Consider the following 21,321-nt stretch of genomic DNA (forward strand, 5'->3'; position numbering starts at 1 on the left):
TTCAAGTCTATAAAGCAAATTTGTTAATTCTCGAAGGTCATTGAATCGCGTCCCTGCCGTAATTATACTGATGACGCAGTTGCTCAGATCAAATCTGCATGAATATTTATTGTCACGTGCGTTAGAGTTTTTCATCTCTTTTTAAATAAATACTTTGCACGTGTGAACTTTTCCGGCGAATATAATGAAAGTTGAAAACGTGGCTTATTTAATTGTCACGATTTTTAATCAAGGAATTTTTATGCTTTATCTTGAATTTGCGTAATGGAAATTTCTAGAAAGGCACTTTTATTTTTAATAAATACCAAGATTTTTTTCATTGGCGTATTTTATTCGCAAAAGATGCACATTCACAGTATTCAGTAGCTGAATTTGATCAATATATTCAGGCAATTGTACAAGTAAATTCACACTTGCCAAGAAATTTTTGCAAAACTTTACAAAATCATCTTAACGACGGAATAGCTTTTTACAAATAATTAATTAAGCACATAATTCAGTCTTTAGCACAATTTATAATTTGCATTTTTTGGCAAACCCTGTATTATAAATATACATGAGATCGTAGCAAATATTATCATTTCTTTTATATCACAAAAATAGACCCTTGCTTCCAGACTGGCGATTGAAGTTTAAATTGTGCTTCGGTATATTAAAATAATATTGGACACGGCTACGTAAATGTGATAAAATAAGATGTGCGTGAACATAAAATAAAATAATTAAAAGCTATAAAAACCTGATTCGAATCATAAGCTCTTGCAAATTTTAAATGTGTCGATTAATTTTTTTTGTCAAATACAGACTTTTAACCTCAATATTCTATAATTATGCTGATTTTGAGAGTTTTAAATTGAGTTCAATTCCATTATAATATTGGCCCATATCATTACATTCTGGCGTTTGGTACTTTTTTATGCGATGCTGTTGGAAATTAAATAAATGTGAAACTCTTGCGCCCTTATTTTGCTTAAAAATGAGCCCTTCTGGTGTTTTTCCCAATTGAATGGGAAGCAAATTTCTATAATATTTTGAATGCATTAAAATTTATAAAAATTTTCCTCTCATTAAATAGATTCGTTTGCGGACACTTTGTAAGTACAGTTGTTCTGCGCGTTGAGTAAAAATAATACGATTGTATTGATTTTGCAGCTTTTCCTTTGAGCCTGTTGGGATTTTGAGAGATCGAAGGTGAGCAAAAGTCCTTCACATTCACACGTAAATTCCCAACGGCACGGACACTATGTAAACGTGCATTTGTTTGTCGGCGCCGGTCATGGTCTTGAGGCACTGCCGCTCCTTCCTCCTGCAGGCAAAGTAGGCGCTCGGCGCCGTCAGGAGGCGCCGCATGCGTTTGCGGATCGGTTTGCACATCCATCCGTAGACGAAGGGGCTGAGCAGCGCGTTGGCCACGCACAACGCGTGCGTCACCTGCGTCAGCGTCGGAATGCCCAGCGCTGCGGTCGGCAACGCGAAGCCGGTGACGAAATGCACAACGCTGATGGTGAGCAACGCGTTCGTCTTGGCCAGTCTGCGCTTGCGCAGACGCGACGCGACGCTGAGTTGCGCTGCGAGCAGCGCCAGCGCCGGCACGGCGAACTGCGCAACCGCCACCACGATTGGTTTCCAAATTTCAGGGGTCGGCGCCCACGGAAGGGCGAAGGCGGTGAGCCAGAAGGCGCCGACGGCCGTGCCGGCGCGGCGCCGCTGCGTCGACGCCAGCGTCGGTTGGAGGGAGCGCAGCGTGACGCACAGAAAACGGTCGGTGGCGATCAGGGTGATGCTGAAGGCGGTGCCGAGGGTGGAAATTTCAACAAGTAGGTCCACTGCGGCCGGGCAGGAGCCGAGGGTGGCGACGACGTGCGCGGCGCCGAAAAGCAGCGCCGCCAACGCTTGGTTGGCCGTCAGGACGCTGTGGAAGATGCGGTTGTTGGTGCAAATTCGCGGCGCCGCGGCATCAAAGGCGTCGATCAGCGCCATGCTGAGGGTGATGAGGTTGGCGACGACACTGACGGCGCCGATCGGCGCCAGTAGAGCGAACAACCACGTCAGTTGCATGGCACCGTCTGACGCCGGCAAGGGTTGACAGGGTGCTTTTCTACTTGTGCAGGCGGAATCGCTTGCTTGGGAGGGCGCGAGTCATGCGCGCCACCCTCACCCCCCAGCATCCTTGGCGTGATCTCTGCGTGAGACTTTGTTGGCGTTTGACTTGTTGCGCTTCGCATTTATACTCAAAATTGAATATATTTTTGGCACAAGTGGCATGGATTAATTTTGGAAATAGAATTTTCCAGAAAATATTATTCTCATGTTCTTGTGTTGCCAAATTAAATCTCAGTTTCAGTTTAAGTAAGATTCTTTACAATTAAATTAGCAAATTAGAGATAAATTTCATATTTTAAAATCTGGCATAAATAAATATTTTCATTACCAATTAGCACCATAATTTATGTAATTCCATGAAGAATAATTTTCTTCTTCATCGTTTTTTACTATATTTGGTTCCTTTGAATTAAAATTTGATCTATAGACATGACTTGGCTCCAATTTTATTAAATCGTAAGGAAATATTACTTTTATTTGTTTCATCTCTTGAATGAATCTATGAATTTTTGTTTTTATTTTTCTTTAGTAATATATATCTGGTCTTATAATAGCTTATTTTTGAAACGGGTCAAACCACCTCGATTTAGCCAAAATTTTAGAGTTTTTAATTTCTTCAACTTTTGTGTACCCAAGAGCGTCAATTAATTGGCTTTTGATTGAGTTCGCGAAAATCTTATTCTTAAATTAAATTGAGCTGGAAATTTACGCAACAAATTTGCGACTTTAGTACGTCAGTGTTTTTTCTCGATGCCCCAGTTAATTATATAAAGGTATAAAATCAAACATCTGATATGGATATGAATAATAATTGTGGCGTGCGTGCATGAGAAGTAATCTCAAAGCCCCAATTGTCCGTAACTGTATCGGCCCTTGGGACACACACAGCCCTGTCCTGACGATGACTTACCCCTGAGAAATCTCTCCTGGGGTAGAAAATGGATTCTGTACCTTTGCGTCAGCAAGTCCCAATAATTTTTACTTCAATTCCTTGTGGGGTTGGCCTGGTTTACACCCCAACCTCGGACAAAAAGCACATGCACGAGTTGAGAAAATCTCATTATTAAAATAATTAATAATTTTCCTTACTACTTCATCACCGCGGAAATGCAAATGACGCTCTCCACAAATCGTGTGACGCTCTGATTTAAGAGATATATAATTATTATTATATGGCATGCTTTTTGCTCGAGTCGTCGTAACTTTTCAAGCTGTTGTTGATTGCGTGCTTGCACAACTGTTACCGTGACAAGTTTTTTGCAGAGTGTTGATTTATTTATTTATTCTCCATTTACCGGATCGCATAAAAATACTGTACGAAAAAGGGAAATCACGCATTGACATTTTTAAAAGCATACAAACCTAATTCTTTACACATAATTGTTAAGATAAATATCTTCAAATGCATTCCTCAATTCGTAGTGGACAAAAGTGTACGAATCAAAATTGTTTTCAATTAAGGTCATCAAAACTTTTTTATCCAAGTACAGAAAACCGTTTGGGATATCAGAACGGCCTACCGCGCGCTGTTTGGCTTGAATGAGAATTTTTGCATAAACCAATTGCAAGTCAAATTCAAGCTTTATTTTGAAATTCAATAGTTAATGGTTCAAATAGATTTTCATTATTTATTATTTCTGTGTCCTTTGTTGACTTAATTTTGTCTTATTTGATCCACATTGCAATGAAAATCTAATTTGCAATCATTTTTTTGTTCTAATTTTATATTAAATTTGATATTTTTACATATTGAAGAAAAGAGTGAAAAAATCAGCCACGTTATGCGTGCTTTTTTATTATTTCAATACGTTTACATTCATTTTAGTGGAGATTTATTTCATTTTTCGATTTTTCCTTTTATTTATTTATTTATTTATTGAGAAAAAAAACTACTCCAGCTGAAGGCCGTACTATTGATTTTCCTCCTAAAGTTAGATTCGCGAAAACTCTATTTTGGAGCGGACGAGGTATGATATATTAACTTTATTAAAGATTGAAGAACCCTGTGCTATTTTTGCCAGTGTCACATACACTCTCTGTTTGACCCCTTCTTAGGATTTATTTATGAAAAATATGTGATGGAAATAATTCCGCGCGAATGGCTCAGCACGTGAGCTATTTTTTCCTTTAATGGTGACGAAATACAACCCAAACATAAACATTCTGGATAAACTTTTACCTGTTGAAATAAAAATCTGCATGTTTCACGGCCGTGTTAGTTTCAAATGAACGGCATTAATATTCTTGTAATTTTAATTTCCTGCTGATATTCTGTTGATATCATGAATTTCATTCCGTGCCATGATGTACGTCATCTTGATTCCAGGTATATCTGCTGACCATCAAAAAAGTTGCCGCAGTCCCAGCAGAGGTTCAATTCCTTGATCTGGAACAACCAAGTAAAAATTTTTCCTCGTACTGACCTACGAGTGCTCAGCTCACCCTTTGACTTTTCAGGGAAACCTGGTAAACTAAATAAATAATTTGCTGCGGCTTATGTATCGTATTCCCCTTTGTGGGTACGATGAAGGTGACAATCGTAGTACTTTACTTGCGAGAAACATTTTCCACGCTGGAAATGGGGCGAAGTGGGAGCAACGTGATGCTCACGCGACGAAGCACCTGACTGATTGTGAGAAGGAAAATGTGAGACAATAATTCTAATTTATGTTTTTTTTCATTTCAAACTTTTATTAACTGGAAATTAAATTCCTGTTACATCCATACTTCACTGTATAATGTAGTGACATACTTCTTTTCCCAATCTTGCTTTCAAATTATTATTTTGAGCAAAGGGAGAAATTAATTAACCTGCTTTTACTATTACTTTTTTTACTACGAATATCTTGAAACAGACTTTCTAGAAATTAATTAACAAATCAATCTTTGCATAAATCTGAAAAATTCTAAACCAATTTGAGGATTTTCTTTCACAAGATTGAACTGAAAAGATTAAATTAACAAACTTTTGTGGTTTCTTCTGTTCGAGCATGATTTTTATAACCAATGTTTCGCACTTTCGCATTTATAATTCATTATTTTATAATATTATAATTATCCTGGTTATATAAATTTTGGCCGAAAATAAATTGATTTTCTTTTTTGACATAAAATTGTGAATGCTCGACCAAATATTTTTGTTGTTTTAAATTGAAAATTTAAGATTTAATAAAAAAAGAATCCATTATTTCATTATGCTGCTTACTTTTAGCTTCCCTTTGAGCAAGTTTTTGCAAAAAAGGTTTCAGTAGCAATAAAATTGTTTTTGATTTTCCTTCGATAAAAAATGTCGCTTTCTTGAGATTGAAGCTCAAGTTGTTTTGATTTGTAATATCGGAAAGGAGGAAATTTGCATGGCGTCACGTGAATTGCCATAATTAGAGGCAAGCATTGTGTGCAGCTAGCGCGGGTGGCACTAATTGGCAATCAGCAACGCGCGCGGCCATAAGGACAAACCTGCCTCGAGACTTTGGCGCACGTGGCACCACCTGAACATATGCCGCCGGCGCAGCATCAGGCACGCAGGAGCAAAAGCCTACAATTATATTAAAACACCAAAAGGCAAAATCACATGCTCGGAAATGTCGTCACATTGCCTCTGACAATGAAACTCGTCAAATAAAATTCAAACGTCAAACAAAAGTAAATTTCGTGAATTTCGCTGCGTCTTCATTATTTCCTAGTGGAAGGAAGAAAAGATAATAATGAAAAGGGATAATATCAGATAATATGAACATCTATTTATCTATTTAAAATTTTGCTTGTCCTCTTTTTTTTATTTCACATTTCTTAGTTTCAAAATAATTTTATCATGCTTCATTTTTCCATTCTCTTTCTCTATTATCTTCTACACTGATAATATGCGGCAGCCAATAAAAAATTCATTATAGTAAATTAATGAAATTATTTTGTTCTTTGATAATTTAGTATGTACAAGAAGAATAAATTATTTCAATAATTATAAACCATGTAAATTATAATTTGAAGCCCTTAATTTTTATTCATTCGTTTATTTTTACAAAAGAATGAAAAATCACCAAGGGTTAAAATTATCACAATTAATTTTCCAAAAATAATAATTTCAAAAATGTAAACCAAAGAAAATGGCGTTAAAATAATTTATTGCAATTATTGTGTGCACAGTAACAATTTAACTAACATTAGCCTTTCTATTTTTTTTTTCAGATTATAATTATTTTTTACATCAATTTGCTCTGCTACCTCTCAAATCATGATGAATTGATAAGCGAAACGTCAAAAAATTTTACAATGGTCCAACCCTGCTCTCCTTGTAGAGATTTTAAACCATATAATTTGGTTATTTGGCGTTTTTATTTAAACTCTATACAAAAATGTGAGACCGAGTTTACGATAAATCAAGCAACGCATCAAGCTTGTCGCATTCCTTTGCAACAACGCGTTCGGCAGATTCAATCGCTGTCGTGACTTGTTCGCTTTCGTATATTTTGAGCTCCGATTGGCCGCAGCAGCCAGAGCGAGCAGAGGCAGCAGGAAAATTATGAGATTTTGACTGAAATTACGTTTCTGACTTTTCTGTCTAGTTTGTGTGCAAAAACAATGTGTCGTGCTTCGGTGTCTCCAGGTAATTCTGCGTCGACGGAGGGTTTTGCCGACCTGCCGAGGACCCCAGCAAGACCTAGGACACTACCGGCGTGTCCGGTCAAAGGTAGGACAAAATAATATCCGCAACTTTTCTTCAAGCCGGGCCATAATTTTTACATTTTCCGTGCCTTCGTTTCGACCTTCCATCGCACCTCCTTTCCGTTTTCCGCTTTACATATCAAATTTGTCAAATTGTACAGAAAAGGTGAATAAATTATTATTACATAATTTTTTATGTTAGTGGCGTCTGAAACTTTCTGACATTTCAATTAAACCAAATTAAACGGGATAAAAAAAGGCGAACAGAAAATTTTAAAATTTATTATTCAATTAAACAAATAAATTATGCATTGTAAGACTGTCTTCATATACACAAAATGCTATAAATTATTTCATATAATTATGAGAATATTTGGAAGTTATGTTTAGTTAAAATATTGATCGATCATCTATGAATGCATACCTTGAGAAATCTAGTTCTTCTATAATTACAGTGATAATTTGTTATTAATTAAGCACTAGTTATAAATAAATTCCAGTACATTACTTAATTAATCCAATATTGATTATCGATTAGAGAAATTGCGTTTTTTCAAATGATTTTCCTTTTATTTAGACTAAACATCAATTATGTACAAAAATGCAGATTCGTGGTACATCATATTTTGCTTGAGTTTTAGTACCAATACGTCTTTGCTGCAACTCGGTCTTCCTTGATGCCCATTTTGTCTGCGATTTCCATGTCGAACGTGCAGAGTTTCGGCTCGAAGGTGATTTTGGTTAGGTCGTCTGGATGGGTGTCTTTGTCGCCTTCTCTATACGAACTCTTCGTTTTGTAGTCGACAGTCTCCTCGGCCATCGGAGGAATGGGGATGATCCGTCCCGTCCTCATGCTTACTCGGACCTTCAATTAGAAAAAAATTAGTAAAAAATTTAGATTAGAAATTTCATGATTCACTTTATCTCCCTCCTCGGTGAATCTCCACTCGATGTCGGTGCTTTTCAAGTCGGACGGGTCGACCAGTTTGACCTCCGAGGTCACCAAGAGCGGCTTCTCCCATCGGGTGGCAATGCCAGGGAAGTTGAACTTCTCGTCCGCGGCCATCATTTTGATTTCGGTGTTGAGGCCTTCGACGATGATCCAATTTTTCTCTTGGAAAACGTTCGACACCATTCCTTGTTTGCCTTTTCAAAAGAAGAGAAACAATTAAACCGAATTTTTTTAAAATAATTTTATAAACCTTTGTCCTTTCCAACGAGGATCTCGACCCTGTCTCCTCTGAAGAAGCTCCACTCGGCCACGGGTTCGATCAGATCACGTGAGAATTTTTTGTGCAGCATGTTGTCCTGGTGGAATTCCTGCGTCCACGGCCGGTGCTCGGAAAATCTACAGATTTTTATCAATTAATAATTTGATTATATTTTGAAATTTTCATTATTAAAATCTTACTTGAAAATCACCCTTTCGCGCGTCCGGTTGAGGTACTGCGGCTTGCCCTTGGGAGTTTGGCACTCGATCTGCCGCATGGCCCTTCGCACGTACCTCTCGGGCAGGTTCGAGTACTTCAGGGTCAGGTCGCCGACGGCCGGTCTCAAAGGAGGGCCCTTGGAACGGATGCAAAGGGCCGCGAAGAGGCGCATCGCGGACCAACAACTCGCGAAACCGACTGAATTTGTTCTGCTTGGACTTGGAATTTGTTGGAATTATCAATCAACAAAAACAGCTGCGGCGCTTTGCAGCTCTGCCATTGGTCGAGGCAGATCACGTGATCGATTTTTGCCACATTTGGCGCGAAACGAGGGGAATTGGCCTCTCCATTGACATAATGAAGAGAAAAGGAAGAGGAAATAAGAAATAAATGATTGACGAGGCGTTTTCTTTAGGTAAAATTTAATGAACAGGAGTTTTTATAGACGATCAGTTTTTAAATAATTTTTTTTATGTAAAAAAAAGATGGTTTATGTCAGGTTTTGTAAAGGAGAAAATTTGCATTTTTTTTTGTTATAATAATTTAAGTTTCCATCCGCTATGGAATAAGGAAATTTTCCCCTTCACCAGCAAAATAAATTGCAAAGTCATCCAGATTTTTTTTTTAATTTGAGACTCATTTTAATAAAAATAATTCACTCTATCAGTTAGAATGAAAATATCCGAACGCAGAGAAAGACTAGAATGATCAGACTGATTTGTCTTTATTTACTCAGAAATCAGTTCAAAGAATATAAATAAAAGGTAATTTAGCTGCAAATGTTTGGAAAAAAATAATAAAAATTAATTTGTGGATTAAAAAAGAAAAAACTAAATTGAATAAACAACAACAAAAAATTATTTTTTTAAAATTTTTACAATTTTGTTTTTGGGTGGGGTTTTTTTTAGATTTTAAATATCTGGATCCAAATTTAAGTGATTTTTTTTATTAATAAGTATTTTTTCTTTTACGTCAGTTTTCTCTGATTTAATTACGCAGGATTTCTTCTAATTTACATATCGAAGAAGTCTTTAAATGTGAGATGCGCAGTTTTGATATTGAACTGAATCAGAACGATCAGCAGAGAGAACATTTCAAAAGCCAAGAGTGTTGCAAGCCTTCTGTCTATTGTTATGTAATCGCAAAACGTCACCGAATAATTCATATTTGACATCCGGGTCCAGAAAAACATTTCCTGAGAAATTTAACAACATGCCAAATGGTAAAGTTTTAAATTTTAAAAATATAAAAATATTAACCTCTCGTTCGTTGCCACTTTGGATCGCCCAGTTTTGCGTCAAACACGCCATTTCTGCGCTGATATTTTTCACCTAAATTGGCCTAGAAAATAAAAAATAATTCTTACTATTAATTAAATTATCATACCTGTTTGGCGGCTCGGTGCGCCAGTTCCAATTCAAAAGTAAGTAGAGTGATACAAATTGCGCCTATGAATACGAGGAATGAAACTTTTTCCAATTCATCAGTAGCAGATCCTGCAAGCTCGTAAATCACAAAAAGCAGCATCGAAACCCCTGGATTGAGATTTTCATTTTTCTGATGAATTTTGAAATTTTAATCGTGCCAATTAATGAAGGAAGGATCGTTGCAACGGGAGCGATTCCGCCACTGTCTTTCAAAAGTACGCAGACTTCGAGCACCATTTTGCGAAAGGAATCCATTATAATTTTCCTAGACGCTTCGTTTCTTTTTTTACTTGAAATTTCCTACAAAAAATATAAATTTTCGTTACAATTTATCAGATATGATACACACTTTGAATTGGATTGGCAGCTGCTTGGAAAAGACAGTGATGGCCCCGAACATGCACATCCACCAGGCCACAACAATGATGGCACTGGAGATGGTCATGGCCGTTGAGAATCTCACGTGCCACGGACTGATTTGAACCATTTGAGGAAAAACTGCGAGGAAAAGCAGCCAAATCAGTAGGGCAGAAAATATTTTAATTAAAATAGGGAGTCTCAATTTGTAGGTGAAATTTTTCATTGTTGATCCGCTGCCGATGAACACTCGATGCATTTGGGCCTAGGAAAAGGAGAAAGCGGTAAAAATGTAAGTTATCATTAAAAATCCATACCTCCAATTCCGCAAAACGATCACAAAATAGCAACGCTGATTTTCTGTGCAGCAAAAACGCGATTGGAACGAGAGTGCCGAGAGACGAGAGCCAAATTTGTACGAATTTGAAAACTGGAAATTTTCCGCCAGAATAATTTTGTATCGACTAAAATATGAAGAAAAATAATTGCTTTTAAAAAAAGGATTTTTAATAAAAAAATTTACTTACAAAATATCCTGCAACGGCACAGCGTATTGCAGACGAGATGCTAACAATATGAATTGTTATGTAACACAGAATTTTGAATTTTGGCAAATTCTCAACTAAAAGATTCGATTTTGAATCACGGGCTGTGGGCAACCAGCCGAAAATGTTGAGATATTTCAAAAATACCGAAATTTCAGCAACGAAAGTTCGGGTTTCGGACATGATGGCTTCGGATTGCACGAACAAGATTGATTTACTGCGGAGAAAGACTTCTGCGCGCCTCTATGACTAGGGCCAGCAATTTATCAAATTGGGCGGCCCATCAAACGAAATGCCAAAATACGCAACATGATATAGTAAAAAGCAAAATGAGGCAACAATTAATGAATATTATATAAAGAATAACACAATCCAATTTTACCACCACCGATGCTCTTTTTAAATTTTTATCAGACTTCAATTCAGGTTACAACGAGAGGTTTACATTTGTTCAAAGTAAATATAGTTTAGGGAAGTCTGTCATTAATAATTCATAATATGTTAGAAAGTAAAATTCTTCTCTAAACTAAATTTTTATGTCATAAATTTTCTTTTAAATTACATGTGAAAAAAGTCCGCAAATTTATGATAGATGTACAGTTTTGATATCAAAGTGAATCAGAACGATCAGCAGAGAAAAGAAAGAGTGGCAAAATTTAAAAATGCTGAAAATTCAGCTACGAAAGTTCGGTTTTCAGACATAATGAAAGATTGATTTACTCGGATTTACTGTTGACCGAGTTTTGCGCGACACTGAAACAAACTAGGTATGTGTACCAAACAATCGACCTAATGATTTTTGTGCACCAAAATACGCAGCATGAGAGACAATAATGAATAATAAATGAACTACAAATATAAATTTTAAATCGCCATCACGGATAATTTTCCAAAGATTAATTTATATTCTCAATTCATTTTGTTTCGGATAATACAAATATTTTATTTTTTAAATTTTAGAAAAAAAATTTATTTGCCATTCTCTTGAACCTTAAAAAAGTCTTCAAACAACAGCGACTCTGTCTTGACGTGGATTTGAAAAAGTACTATGAGCATGGATAACATTTGATATGCGCTTCGAGAAATCAATCGTCTGCCGAGGGTAATGTAGCGGTAAAATGTTACGTGGGTTGGTTTTTTTGTCATCAAAGCCCAAAATTGCAAAGCCTAAATAAATAAATAAATAAAAGTTACAATTTTACATATCAAATTTTTTTAAATTAACACACCTCATGCCTGGTATTCCTGTCTCGGATTAATTGATGCGTCAGTTGCGTCATCCTGATGCTAAATTTGTGCACCTGAATTTTTTTATTGTAAAATTGTGAAAAAATTTAAGTGGACCAAACCTGGGCTGATGCGTGATTGGATTGTTCGAATTGAAAAGTGACAAACACCATTGCCGTGCACGCCATAAAAAGAAGGAAGGTGATTTTTTCAAAAACCAACGCCGACCCCGCAAGCTCGTAGATTGCGAATAGGGTAATTGCGTAACCTAAATAAACAGTGTTTTATTTTTTCAAAATTCAAGTTTTAAGCAAATTACCTGTAACTGGAGGGACCAGCATGGCAGCAGAGGCAACGCTCCCAGCACTGCTTAAAATATCATTCATGTCAATCGCTATTTTGCAAAAGGCGTCCGCGATTGATTTTTCCTCCACCTCGGTTCGCACAATTCTAATGAGGGTCTATTAAAATATTAACAGATATTTTTTTTATGCAAATTTGACGTTTCAACCTCAAATTGTTTTGGTAGATTTTTGGCGAAAACGGCGATTCCCTTGAACATGCACATCCACCACGTCGTGGCTATGACGCAGTTTGAAACTGCAATCGCAGTTGTGTATCGCAAATACCACGGACTGACTTGGACCATTTGTGGAAAAACGAAAAAGAAAAGTATCCACATCACCAGAGAGAAAAAAAGCTGACCAAATATGGGTATTTTTAGTTTGTAATTGAAACTCGGCGCGGCCAAACCACCTCTGATGATGGCTCGACTCAAATTTTTCTATAACAGGAGGAGTATTATTATTTTATATAAAAAAGAGAAAAAATCAAACCTCCAATATGGAGAAACGATCACAAAACTTCAAAATTGATTTGCTTTGCAGCAAGAAAAAAGTCGACACCATTCCGCCGAAAATAGTTCCGAACAATTGAATTATTTTAAAAAATGGAAACGACTCTGTTGAATTCCGCACTGCCTGAAAAACTCTCCGTTTTAATAATTTTTTTACATAAATATTATAAAAGAAACTCACCCAGTATACGGACATTGCAGTTCGAGTGTTGATGAGAAAATTCATAGTGTGTAAAATTAAGTAGTAAATAATTTTAATTTTTTGAAAACTGAAGACAGGTTTTCCTGAAACGGGGTTGTTTTTCATCGGGAGCCATCCAAAAAAGTTGAGGAATTTAAGGAATGGGAGCATTTCTGTCAAAAAAGCGGTGCTGCTCAACATCGTGGTGGCAGGAACTTATTTTGCGCCCACCACTCTTGTAAATGACATTTTGGCCATTTTTTTCTGTCAAATATTTTGTGTATTGCGTGTGGTAGGTGTCAATGCATATTTAATGTGAATAGATGGGTGTTGCCTATTTAATATAAATAACCAAAAATTAATTACTCATTTCTTATTTACAGATGGATTTTTAATAAATTTTAATTATATTATTAAAAGTGTCATAAAATCGATAGATTTATTAATTTTTAAATAAAACTGGGACAATTTATGATATTTAATTTATTATTTTAGGTTCAAATAATAATTGCAAGAAAGAATGCATATATTTATTAATTAGGCAAGTTTGAAAAAGTCAGAGATGGAGACGGGCTTGGTTTCGATGTCAAGTTGAAAGAGGACGATCAATATTGACAGCACTTCAGGCAAACTGCGCGAAATTAGAGTGCGGTCGACAGTGAAATATTGCAAGTGTGTGACCGCGACTTTCTTCGTCGCCGCATAATACAAGAAATCCATAAACTGTGAAATTTTTATTAACATCAGAACATGCTAAAGAATATAGAACGCACCTGTGTTTTTGTTTCGGAGGAAACATTCAACCTTTTAGTCGATTTCATGAGTTTCAACTTGGCGTTTTTAACCTTTGAAGTACAATTTACCTTTTTAAGTCAATTTATCATAATTATTCATCAATAAAATTCACCTCAAGAGCGGCTTGATGAGCGAGCTCGCAGTGTGAAAAAGCAAAGAATGAAGTATATCCTGCCATGAAGCTGATAAAAGCAAACGTTTCCATTTCAAAGTTCGAGCCTGCTAGTTGGTATAACGAAAAGCAAATCACCAAAATGGCTACAGAAATAAGTTAATAATTTTCCCAGTAAATAAAATTTCTCTCACCAAAAATTAGAGGCACCAAAGTCGCACCCACATTTCCTGTACTTAAAAGAATTCGATCTAAATTAATCATGATTTGCTTGTAGTCATTCAGGAGATTTGCTGTTGAACTTTCGTCCAGTGTTCGGGCCCACGTCTGACAAATAAAAATTAGAATTTACTTTAATTTAATTCATTATTTAAATCTACATCAAACAGTTGAGTTAAGATTCTGGCCGAACTTGAAATTCCTTTGTGCATAGAAAACCACCAATTCAACGTCAACAGACTGAAAGGCATTCCAACGCCGTTTGAATATCGGAAATAACAAGGGCTGCTTTCAAAGATGGAAGGAAAAATGAGTACAAAAACGAACGTGGAAATGATCATGATCCAAATATTCCTTTTTGTAGACCTCTCTAGGCCAAGCTGGATTTTTCCAATGTCAATTTTGTGTTTTCCGTAGACAAATCCAACTTGTTCCTTTATTAAAAAAAAAATATGATTTTAAAATAAACGGAATTATTTTAATAAACCAGAAATTCGTCCATTTGATTGCAGAAATCGATGACGGCCTTGCACTGAAGCAAGAATAAAAGCGGAATGAAAGCGTAGACAATCGTTTCCGTCAATTGTAAATAGGACAAGAATGGGAAAGTACTTGGAGATTTTAAAATAATCTAAAAATTTTGCTTAAATTAATCATGGGTATGAAGGCAATACAAATATGTACATTTATGATGTCGAAGAAGCCGCAAAGATTTAGTACAAAATTCATTATGATGATAAAAACTGAATAGGCGACGCTCCTGAAGTTTGTATTTAAAACCATTTTGCCATTTTTGCGGTTGAATTTTGCAGGAAGCCATCCTAGAAATGAAATTAAACGAAGGAATTGAGATATTTCCGAGGAGAATGTGTTCTTGTTCATTCTTCTGCATGAGTTTTACTATTGCTTTGAGCATTAATTGTAATGGAATTGGTCTTGTACGCCAATCCATTAAAAAAGTTCATCTGGTTATTTAAAATCAATCAATAAAAACATACAAGCACATATTTTCTTAATACACTTGCCTTGTACTGAGGAGAGCGCAGAATTAAATAACAAAACGGAAACGGGGAAACAATTGATGTTGGATGTTTTAATAAATAAATTGACTAATCGTCGCGTGACATGTCCCTGTTTCTCACTTTTGTGAGTAACAAAAATGCTGAAGTTTATTATTATTATTGATGCAATGGCCTCGCCGAATGTGTTTGTGTCCGAAATGTGGCCCGTTTTTCGATTGTTGGACTGGATCGGTTGGCTTCCTGTCCGTGTCAACCCGGAAAAAGAGGGACATTTGATTTTGAAGACCGATTTTGGAGAAATTCTTTTCACTTTCATAATTTGTGCTGTTCACGTTTCCTTGTTTATTCCACCGTTGGCTCAAAATTACAAGGTATGAAATTTTTCAATAAACTGGAAAATTTTAAATCAATTTGAGTAAAGATTTCCTACGTCAACGGAGATGTAATGGTGTTGCCGCTTTTGAAATTATTTGCTGGTATGGCGGGGATTGCCTATCCTATAACTTATTCGGCTCAAGCACATTCGGTTGTGACTTTCAGCAATAATTTTTACGATATTCAGGTTGAAGTTTAAATAATTTACAAATTTTTGTTAACTAATATAATTTTTCCAGACCTTCATTAATTGTTCTCAACAACGGAGCGTCCCTGTCCGGTTAGGTCTTCGAAAGTTTGCCAATGCCACGCTAGTTTGCGCGTTTGCTCCGTTTTTCTTGGTTCTGGGATTGAAATCGGTAATATTGGGACCTCCAGTTAATTTCTTGTGGAGTCTCGTCGTCTGTATTTGTTTCTTCGCGCCCATCTTGACCTTGATGTGGGTCTTTTGCATTAATAGAGCAACGGCGAAACTGTGCAATGTTGTTTTGCAAAAATTCTTGGTATGTGTTTTCAATGTTAAAAAAAAAAATGTAATAATTATTCTTAGATCTGCTGCAATAACGAGAAATTTGCGTGCATGGAAACGAGAGAAACGAAAATTAAAATATTCAAGGAAATTTGGCTCAAGTTACACCGGCTTGTTGCCTATTTAGGAAACGTAACTTCCCTTTCCACATTCCAGCCGTTGCTCGCCGCTTTTGTGATCTTCATCTTTTGCATTTACGAGTTCGCCGCCGGAAACCTCCTGCTTGACGCTTTGATTTTCTCAATTTTTATACAGTTATTTGGGCTAGGAATCGTCCTTGCAGTTTGCGAAAGCGTTAATAATTCGCAGTCGCAGGTAAATAAATTTTGAGATATAAATATTTTATTAAATTAATAAATCATTCGAAGTTCAATCTCGCAATTGCAAGGGCAATAGAAGTAACCAGACGGATTCAGGACAGAGATGCGGATATGATCAAAGTATTTTTATTTTTATTAGATTTTATTTGTAATTAAAAAAAAAAACTAAAAGTTTTTACTCCGACTCCAGAAAAAACCTCCGAAGATCACATTAAATGGCTATTTACCCATCAACCGCTCTTTTTACACGCAGGTCAACCAAATTAAATGACATACCGAATTAATGTACTTAAATTAAATATTTTTACAGACAATTCCAGGACTAATTTCAATTTGGCTTGTGCTCCTTCAGTCTGGATTGAAGGCTAAACCAATTCGTTTTGAAGACTTTTTTGATTAGAATAAATAAAAATCAATTCTGTTTGTCTTGAAATTTATCAAATTTATAATTTGCACAATTGGCTGTCGTTTCTCTCGATCAATCGTACTCGACCTTTCACTTTCGTTTCAAATTTCGATAATGGAGCAGCGACCCATCAATACCCCCCGAAATGAGTGTCAGACCTTTTCACGATGCCATCGAGCGGCCGCTTTTTGGCTGAAATTCGACCCATTCTCAAACTTCTCGGCTTCTTAGGATGGTTTCCCGCTCGACTCGAAAAAAACCACCGTCTGAATTTGCGAATCTCCTTTTTGGAAAAACTTTACGCCGTCTGCTTATTATTCGTGCAAGTCGCGATTTTCCTTCCGGCCATCATTTCCAATACCAAGGTATTGTGACGCCTGCTTATTTCAAAAGTATGCAACCGGCTCGACCTATTTCCAGGCACTTGCTTCGTCCGAGGAGGGAATGCTGATTGTCACTACCATAAAATTAGGCGCTGCTGTGATGGGTGTGGGAATTCCTGTTTTCTTTGCTGCCCAAGCAAACCAGTTTGCTAATTTCTGCAACCGTATCTGCGATATTGAGGTATTTTTTCTTTTAATTAATTTCCTGAATTAAATTTGTTTCAATGCACAGGATGGATTAAACCAGGCCTTTTCTAACAAATTTAAAAGCGATTACGGTTTAAAATTATTTGGAAAAGCAGTAATTTTCAGCTACCCACTGTCGTACATTTGCATATTTTTAGGAAAATCCATCTTTTTCGGATTTCCAAGAAACATTGTATGGAGCGTTGTTGTGAGCTCGTTATTTTCACAACACTTCTTGACTGTTTCGGTTTTTGTTTGCATCAATAAGGCCGTCGGAAGACTAGCAAACGTTTTTATGCATCTTTACAAAGTAAGTAAAAATTAAAACTTTTCCTAGAAAAAAATTGTAATATTTTTGAAGGATTTTTGCTTTTCAAAAAATGTTACTCCAAAGGAAAAATACTTAATTCGAGAGTTGTGGCTGAAAATCCACTCACTGGCCATGGATTTGGGAATTGTCCTGTCCCTGGCCGTTTCGCAGCCTCTGATCGGATCGATCTTCACCATGATTTTCTGCATTTATTATTTGTCCTCCGGATTTCTTCATTTGGAAGCGGCAGTTTTTATTGGTTTTTTGGGCTCGTTCACTTTGATCCTCACTTTGGTGCTCATCGAAAGTGCTAATTATTCAGTCAAAATGGTTAGTTTTTAACCTAAAATTAAGATGAACATAAAAATAAATAATTTTTTAAGGTAACAAAAGCGCTGGAATCTGCAATCGAAGCCACTAAAGGGCCACGTGAGGTTGACGAGGAGATGGTTCATGTGATTCTAATAAATTTCTATGATTCAAGTTTGAATTTAACTTCCGTATTCTGCAGTTTCTGGTGCGCTTAAGGAGAATAGAATTGGAAATTTCTTTCAACGGATATTTGATAATTGGCCACTCATTTTATTCCAGAGTAAATTTATTATTATTATTATTTTTAATTTTCACAAAATTATTTAAATATACGCAGATTGTTCCCGAATTCATTTCAACTTGGATTGTGCTGCTGCAACTGAACATTAAAGTGCGACCAGTGACAATTTACGACTTTTTAGAGTAAAATTTTAGATTTTTGAATTGACAGCAGATTGAATAGAATGATTTATTATAAAATACAAAAATGTCCTCTTCAAATAAAAAAGTAAAAATAATTATATCCAGCGTATCTACTTTTATTTTTCATGAAGATAAAAAAATGCAAAATAAAAGAACAGAAATGAAAATAAAATGCAAAAAAATAAGGCGAAATATGACGCGCAACGTGCAGTTCCGGAGTAGCAACAGCTTCCGTCGTGCGACATTATTATTTTCCAATCGGCCGCTGGTTTTGTTTCAGAATGGACGCAAATATTCAAATCACATTTATTATCCTAATTCATTTGGTATTTTATAAAAATTAAGCTGCAAATCATATTGTAAATAATTAAAATAATGTTTTCCTCAGTTTTTCACTGGGTTCAGCAAACGTTTTGATGTGAAAGAAGCGACGTTTAAGCTAAAGAAATTCGCGCAAGTCGTGAATGATAAAAGCAAACTGTGCAATTTTATCAATCCGTCGGTCTCTTCAGCAGCCCCACAACAATGTACTTTACCAAATAAATCTTCCGAAAGCATGACTCTGGGCAAACAGCCAGCGTACAAGGAATGTGCCATGCGATGTTTATTGACAAAAGGTCCAAAAACTCCAAACGTTTCCAGAGATTTTCAGCCTGTTTTCGACAATGACGTTCGAAAGGAATTCATCAACTGCAACCTCAGGGTTTTTGGAGATAAAATTTTAAACAATCACCTAAATTTTCTTGAATCTCCAGGAAAGGTCTGTCAGTCCGGAATGCAAAAATTCAAGTATGTAAAAATAATTAAAATCAACTGAAAAAAAAGCACTTTTTGAATCTAGTAAATATGGGTTTACTCAACAAATTTGGAACATCTCTTGCATTTTTCGTCCAGGAAAAGGTTTAATTGAAATTAAGTAGCCAAAAGTTGAAACTTTTCACTTATTAAATTTATAGTTGAGCTGGTTTGATGCCCAAAAGCGTTGCAATTCCATGGGTCTCACCCTAGTCACTCTAGAGACTGCAGGAAAAATACAAAATCTTGGATATTTTCTGAAGCGAATAGGTAAAAATAAAAGTTAGATTTGTTAATTATTACTTTTTTCATTGTTATAAAAAAAGGAAAATCTGGCATGTTTTCTCTCTGGACGAGTGGTTCAAGTTTGCTAAAAAATGCAACGCATCCATATTTTTGGTACGACACGTTCGCACCTTTGGGCCCAGAAATTTCCATCACCGAAAAGCTGGAATCGGGTCAAAATTACTCATGCGTTGCAATTACAGTTGTCACGTATAAAATAACTAAATTTGCTTCATCAAATATTTATCAATTTTCCAAAGGGATCGCACAAATGTTGAATGGACCAAGGAAAGCTGCAAAACGGCACGGTTCAGTTTTGTATGCGAAATCCCAAAACTGTGTTTTTACGAAAAGTGTAAAAACAAGGCCAGACTAAAAAGTGGGCTCGTCAGTCTGCCGCTGGTCAGCGAACCTTGCTCCCCGAAAAAATGCAGACCCTGTGTAAATTTTCTTCTTTTATTTTTAAATAGTTTTAAAAATTAGAAAAAATTTCAGCCTGCCAAAAAGCCAAAAACTATTGAAGGTTTGGAATTTTTCGTTTAAATTTTGTCCAGATTATTTGAAATTATTTGCCGCAGTTAATGAGAAGACCGGACGGTACTTCAAAGTGAACGGGAAGCAGTATTTCCGCAGCCACGACAGAGTAACCAAGGCAATCAAAATTCCATATTTTCAAATTATAAAATTTTTAGAGAGGAGCAGATGACGCAATTTCAATTTGCTGTGGTTTGGGAATGAAACTCTGGTCCCCGTCCACGGCCGAAGAACTCGATTTGGTTTTTGACGAACTCGAGCGGATTGGTCTTGCATTTAAATTAATTCTAATTAAAAAAATTATATATCAAATTTCCTTAAACAGGCTACGATTTAAATTTCACTGCCATTCACGTTGACGCGCGAGACGAGAACTGCAACGAGCAGTTCATGATTTGCGACACTAAAGAGTTTGTCAGCGCCGATTTTAAGTGGCTGCCCGCGCAGCCGGATGATTGGACGGTCAACGAAATGTGCCTAATCTACACTGTGGTCGCCGGCGTGCGAGGACTGGTCGACACCACGTGCCACTACAAATATTACTTCGTCTGCAAAGTATTTAATTCAAATTTTAAAACAACAAAAAAATTTAACAATAAATTTTAACTTCAAAGGCAGACGAGAATAATCCAACTGTTGATAAACAAATTTCGTAAACTTTGAATTTAATATTAAAATTTATTTTTCAAACTGAATTTTTTTAGAACGGAAGTCAAGAGATTTAAGCCCCATTGCTTCAAAACTCTTGCAGAATGCAATCCCTCAGTCATGTGCAATGTATGAACATTTTTTTTTTATTTGTAGTGTAAAAAAATCTTTTTGACAGCCAGGGGCGCCGGTTAATCCCCCTTGTAGGTCATAATAATTAAAAGAATGACTAAATTTCCTTTCAAAAACTAAAAAAAGTATCTTCTGGACGTTTGTTTGAAGGATGTGGAGGGAAAAAGTATTTCTTCGGAAACGACTCTGTAAATATTAACAAGTCAAAAATATCAAATTCAATTTAAAAATTTGCAGAAAACTCCCGACCAAGCGGGTCAGTTTTGCTGCAAAATCGGGATGCATTTGGCGGTTCTGGAGACGTGGGAGGAAGTCCACTGCGTCAGGGATTTAACCAAAAGTATAGAATTTAATTATTTACAATCATGTTAATTATGAAAATTTGAAGATTACACGATATTCGAGATGCGTTTCAACATGTTGTGGTACGTTTCCGGCTACGAGGACAAATGCGACGGGACGACGCCCAAATATTGTGCAACAGGGAAGCCTGTGCTCAACGATTACCCCTGGTTGCCTGGTGAACCGGACAATAAAATGGCCCCGGAGAAGTGTTTCGCCCTGGCCTTGTCTCCATTTGTGTCGGGAATCACCGACTTTGGTTGCATTTTTGGCAGATCATTTATCTGTGAATCATTTTAGTTTCATTAAATAATTTAATTAATTAATCGCAGTATTTCTTTCAAAAATTTGGGATTCAAATACATTTAATTTATAAATATTTTTTCATTTCTCTCAAAATATTCA

General features: G+C 36.2%; 3 protein-coding genes across 5 annotated transcripts in view; 2 read left to right on the forward strand and 1 right to left on the reverse strand.

The window, feature by feature from the left end:
• Positions 1-6,611: 6,611 nt before the first annotated feature.
• LOC132193923 (PHD finger protein 7-like) overlaps positions 6,612-21,321 on the forward strand; it is a 34,432-nt gene continuing 19,722 nt past the window's right edge. For 2 of the 3 annotated variants that reach the window (XR_009441496.1, XM_059614878.1), the window contains exon 1: positions 6,613-6,790. The gene's annotated coding sequence lies outside the window, so the exon portion shown is untranslated. Of the gene's footprint in view, positions 6,791-21,321 lie in introns of all 3 variants that reach the window. The other variant, XM_059614877.1, reaches the window with a different exon arrangement.
• Positions 7,316-8,442, reverse strand: LOC132193829 (large ribosomal subunit protein uL24m). The gene is made up of 4 exons (XM_059614743.1): positions 8,177-8,442; positions 7,968-8,113; positions 7,685-7,911; positions 7,316-7,630 (listed from the first exon to the last, which is right to left on the reverse strand). Exons 1-4 carry the CDS (start codon positions 8,365-8,367, stop codon positions 7,403-7,405), a joined length of 792 nt encoding a protein of 263 aa, XP_059470726.1. The 5' UTR covers positions 8,368-8,442; the 3' UTR covers positions 7,316-7,402.
• Positions 18,452-21,216, forward strand: LOC132194023 (uncharacterized). Its single transcript, XM_059615053.1, has 17 exons — positions 18,452-18,506; positions 18,569-18,883; positions 18,936-18,969; positions 19,022-19,080; positions 19,137-19,245; positions 19,302-19,470; positions 19,521-19,701; positions 19,756-19,783; positions 19,839-19,903; positions 19,953-20,061; positions 20,120-20,349; positions 20,409-20,446; positions 20,499-20,571; positions 20,621-20,645; positions 20,701-20,762; positions 20,812-20,914; positions 20,963-21,216. The coding sequence occupies exons 1-17, from the start codon at positions 18,462-18,464 to the stop codon at positions 21,214-21,216; spliced, it is 1,899 nt and encodes a 632-aa protein (XP_059471036.1). The 5' UTR covers positions 18,452-18,461.

This window comes from Neocloeon triangulifer, unplaced genomic scaffold (assembly GCF_031216515.1).
Source record: "Neocloeon triangulifer isolate White Clay Creek 2 clone unplaced genomic scaffold, ASM3121651v1 ptg000005l, whole genome shotgun sequence".
Classification (NCBI taxonomy): domain Eukaryota; kingdom Metazoa; phylum Arthropoda; class Insecta; order Ephemeroptera; family Baetidae; genus Neocloeon; species Neocloeon triangulifer.

Bases quoted from the DNA above. Each gene is read 5' to 3' on its own strand.
- LOC132194023 (XM_059615053.1), top strand. From the start codon at position 18,462: ATGGACGCAAATATTCAAATCACATTTATTATCCTAATTCATTTG. The intron at 18,884-18,935 runs GTTTTTGGAGAT...TTGAATCTCCAG, and splicing joins TCATCAACTGCAACCTCAGG to GAAAGGTCTGTCAGTCCGGA. The intron at 19,702-19,755 runs GTAAATTTTCTT...AAAAAATTTCAG, and splicing joins CGAAAAAATGCAGACCCTGT to CCTGCCAAAAAGCCAAAAAC.
- LOC132193829 (XM_059614743.1), bottom strand. From the start codon at position 8,367: ATGCGCCTCTTCGCGGCCCTTTGCATCCGTTCCAAGGGCCCTCCTTTG. The intron at 8,114-8,176 runs GTAAGATTTTAA...AAAAATCTGTAG, and splicing joins CGCGAAAGGGTGATTTTCAA to ATTTTCCGAGCACCGGCCGT. The intron at 7,631-7,684 runs GTGAATCATGAA...TTCTAATTGAAG, and splicing joins TCACCGAGGAGGGAGATAAA to GTCCGAGTAAGCATGAGGAC.